Source organism: Salarias fasciatus, chromosome 20 (assembly GCF_902148845.1).
Source record: "Salarias fasciatus chromosome 20, fSalaFa1.1, whole genome shotgun sequence".
NCBI classification, from domain to species: Eukaryota; Metazoa; Chordata; class Actinopteri; order Blenniiformes; family Blenniidae; genus Salarias; species Salarias fasciatus.
Window position 1 is genome coordinate 18,311,548 of NC_043764.1, and position 4,396 is coordinate 18,315,943.

The 4,396-nt window shown below is 50.7% G+C and overlaps 1 protein-coding gene across 1 annotated transcript; it reads left to right on the forward strand.

Moving 5' to 3' along the window:
* The first annotated feature begins 617 nt into the window (after positions 1-617).
* Positions 618-4,016, forward strand: emilin3a (elastin microfibril interfacer 3a). Its single transcript, XM_030119706.1, has 4 exons — positions 618-733; positions 856-975; positions 1,060-1,589; positions 2,074-4,016. The coding sequence occupies exons 1-4, from the start codon at positions 618-620 to the stop codon at positions 4,014-4,016; spliced, it is 2,709 nt and encodes a 902-aa protein (XP_029975566.1).
* The last annotated feature ends 380 nt before the right edge of the window (positions 4,017-4,396 follow it).

Below are 4,396 nucleotides of genomic sequence, written 5' to 3' on the forward strand. Positions count from 1 at the left end.
ACATCCCGGGCAGCACCTGATGTTTTGCTTACTGGAGTCGACGCTGTGTTTCCCTTCAACTCTGCCGCGACGTCACTTTAGGAAAGCAGCACGGCTCAGACTGGATGTAAAATTAGAATTTGATTTATACGGAACATTAGGGCGCTTCATAGGAACAACCTTAACCGTGAGGATGAGGGCTCATTTCTCTCCTCCGGTGTCACTCCGGTGTTACTTTGAGGAGGCTGAGTAGGAGGGGATATGCAGATGGGGGCAGTGGGGGCCTTTTAGTGGCGTCTGTGGTCCCCCAAACTCACAGTGGACTGTTGTCACTTGAACAGAGTCCACCACACCCACAGCCAGCGCCGGCGGCAACACTCCGCTCGACAAGGTGGCATTCTGCTTCATGGCACAGCCGCGCTGAAGACTTCTTTTCGAGTTGATGTGGTTTGAGATATTCTGACAGAACTAGCTGGAGTGGAATATTTAGAGCAGTGCTCACCTTTGATGAGGGAAATTTTTTGCTGCTGTGATTTAATTGCGACCTCGGGGTGAAGACGCTTTCTTCCAACCTTTTTGACTTAACAGAAGGATATTCCAAGATGCATTTTGCCAAGGCTGTGAGTACCTTTATGGTCATGACTTTACTTCTGTCACGGGTTGAAAACAAGTTCTACAGACCAGTTCAGTTTCAGCCATATGAAAACGGGCTTTCTCCACACCACGATGAAGGGAATCCCACCAGTCGACATAAGTAAGTACTCTCTCTCTCTCTCTCTCCCTCCCAATAAATATGAATTCAATTTTAGCAATATTTACTTATCACATTTCTCTTGTGTCATTTTTTTTCTTCTTTTTTTGCATCAACTCCAACAGGAACCACTGTGCATATGTCGTAGAAAAGACAGTGTCGTTCACCATGCAGGACGGGGCAGCCCCATACGTAAAAGCTGAGTACAACAAGTGTTCCTGGGGTCACAAATGTCCCACTCTTTTGTGAGTAAACAGCAGATTGTTGCATCAATATCAGTGGCAATATAAAACTCCTCAGCATATGTCTCTGACTGAATGTCCCCTCAGGTATCGTCTGATGTACAAGCCAGTGTACAAGGTGGCACATAAAACGGTCACCGAGCTGGAGTGGCGCTGCTGTCCTGGATATTCCGGTTATGGCTGCATGAAGGGCCATCCAGTCTACCAGCACCCTATGAGGATGATGCCACCTTTCAAGGGTCCACCGATGAAAGGCCCGAGTTATAAAGGTCCCATGTTCAAGGGTCCCGTGTTCAAGGGCCCGCCGATTAACACAGCTGTGAAAGCCAACCCATGGAGTCAAGCTAAAGGACCTCCCCCCGGCAGCTTCAAGTCCTACCCCATGCACCACGCTGGGATTGCAAGGTCCTCCCCCTATCCGGACCCCTCCTTCGAGTCTTATCCGTCTGAACCAGAGCCAATGCCAGAGCCACTGCCAGAGCCACATCACACAGAGGATGGCCAAGAACATGAACATGAGCACATCAGAGGGCCTGAGGAGGTTCTTCCAGAGGAAATCCCTCCTCCTCCTCCTCCTCCACCCCATGGTGGTGAGCAACCTCATGAAGTGATCATGGGTGGGTTCAGATTTAAAATTCTAACTCTCTCTTTCCTACTAATGAATAGAAATAAAGGTACAATATATACAACATGGAATGACCTCCACTGGTGTTGAATGTGTGGTTATGGTGAGTCATTCAGTCTGCTCTCTGTCCGGCGCTAAGAGGTTTGGCAGTTTGCTGTGAGCTTGTAATTACCAGCAGCTTCAGTCTCTGTCATATTTGCCGTTTACCAGTGGTTGGAACTGCTCCTTCTTATTTTCATGTTGAACTGAGGAGAGACTAAAAAGTGCAGTACTTTTCGAAGACTTCGTGATTCTTGTTTCCTCATTTCCTGCTGATAAATTTACTTGGCTGTTGCAAACTTTACTACACATTTTATCTCTCCAGTCTAGGTCATGAGATTGTTTGAAGAGGATTGGAACTGTAGTCCTAACAGAGTGATTTATCTTACACGTGTATTGTTTGTCTTATCTGTAACACCTCTTCTTTTGCTCCTCAGGCCAGACTCTCGACGGTGAGATGGAGGAGCGGATGTATCAAATAGAGGAAGATGTGCGCCGTCTAAGCCAGGGGCTTGAGACCCTGAGAGGAACCGTGAACGGACTGGAGGAGAGCTTGCGAGCCTCTCTAAGAGAAGATGCCAACAGGATGCTGTCAGCTCTGCTCAATGCTGCCCCAGGGCCTGTTCCCGCTCCAGCTTTAGCTTCGAATCCCTCCACTGTGGGGTTTGTTGAAATTCCTGGGGGAGACCCTGAGAAAGAGGGTCTAGATGGTAGACATGTCTTCTCGGACCTGACGGGACTGAATGGGAGGGTGGAGGAGCTCAGGACGGAGCTGCAAGCTAAGACAGCAGAGCTACAGGAGCTCAAAGCCACAGTGAAGGGACACGATGGAGCGCTGATGAAGATCTCCAGAGCAGAAATTGTGTCAGACTCCACAGGCAATCTGGAGGAAGACATGGAGAAGCTGATTGATGCTAAACTGAGCGACGTCCGGAGAGAGATTCTCGGTAGGCTTGAGAAAAATGTTGAAAGCGCAGAGAGCCGATGTGAAGAGAAAGCCGGTGAGGAACGGCGCCGTTGCCAGAGGGAACAAAGTGAGCAGCGAGAGCAGATGGAAGACGCTCTGGACAGAAGCACAACAAGCATCAGAGCAGAGCTGAGAAGTTTTAAATCAGAGGTTGACAGTGTCAAGGCTGCGGAGAGCTGCTGTGGTAGAGTGAGTGGACTTCTTGAAAGGGTGCAGCAGCTGGAAACATCCGTGGCGGGCCTGAACCAGTCCCAGGACCACCTGAGGGTGGAGCTGGGTGGACACAAAGACCACATAGAGGGAATTTTGGAGGGCCGTCTGTCTTATGTAGAAGCCAAGCTCAATGTGACTGGGCAGGGCAGGAGTCATGACTGTCGAAGGAGCGATGGTGTCCCAGACAGAGTGAAGACCGGACAGGCCCTGGAGGTCCGAATGGAGGGCAAACTGAAGGCCCTGGAGGGCCGTTTACTGGCAGCTTTAGAAGAGCTGAGTAACGCCACTGCCCCCGCCCTGCTGGAGGGCCACGCCGTCCCCACTCTGGAGACGGAGCTTGAATCCCTCCGGGGGAGGTTAGAGATGGATGTGGACAGGGTGCAAAAGCACCTCAGCAACCTGGAGGTTCTCTGCTCCTCGTCTTGCTCCCCAGCTCAGAAATCTGCGGTCCAGGGAGACTCGGCAGCAGCAAGTGACAACCTGGCCGCCGAGCAGAACATGAAGGAGGCTCTGGACATGCAGCACGGCCGTTTGGACAGCCTCAACAACACGCTGCAGAGCATCGTGAAGCATCTGACCCTCAGGGACCAACAGGAAGAAGCAAATGGAGATTCTCCAACTCAGGGAGAGCTGACGATCATCCGGTTCAATATGCGTTCAGTCAACAAGACTGTGAGAGGCCTCCAGGACTCGCTCGGGGCCGTGGCTCAACAGGTGGGACGAGCCAACAGCTCCTGGCACGAGCGAGAGGCTCGACTCGCCCAGCAAATAAAGGGCGTCGTCCAGCTGGTTGGGCATCAGGCCTCCATGCTCGGCGCAGGTGAGCGCAGGCTGACCCGGCTGAAGGGAGAGCTGCAGGAGATGAGGAGGCGGCTGGCGGAGGAGGTCCGGGGCTGCCGCAGCACTGCCATGGTGGTGAAGAAAGAGGTGACGGAGGTCGGAGGGCGCGTTGCCAGCGTGGAGGACCAGTGCAAAGGGCTGAACTACTTGGCAGAGGACCTTGAAAGAATCAGAGACGAGCTGGAGAGACAATCAAACGGTCTCCTCCTGCAGGTCAACGGGACTCTGTCCAGCCACGCTCAGCAGCTGTCGGAGCTGAAAGGAGAACTCAGAAACTGCAGCTCCAAGGTCGAGCCAACGCAACACAGCGGGGAGATAAAGGCAGAGGAACGGCGTGGCGACACCTTCACTTTGAATTAGTTCACTTTATTTGGACCATCAATTATAAACGTGACCAAAAGAGAGGAAATATTCTGCAGGCCTGATGGAGTTCAACTAAAACATTTGCAAACATGTTGAACCTGCACTGAAATAAAGTTGGCTTTTGTTAACCGACAATATTCAACAACAACAATAAAGGCAGCTAATTCTGACAGCATTCAGAAGCTTGACCATGAAGGTGATCATTGATCATGAAGGTGCTACGGTGAACCGGTTAACACTTAAAATGAGAAAAAGAAAAATAACTAACTGCACCCGTGTGACTGTACTGTTTCTGAAAAGTGTATCTGAACATCTATCACTGTTTACATTTTTTGTATTTCTTTTTCTTACGTCTAGATTAGAAATATCTTTAATGT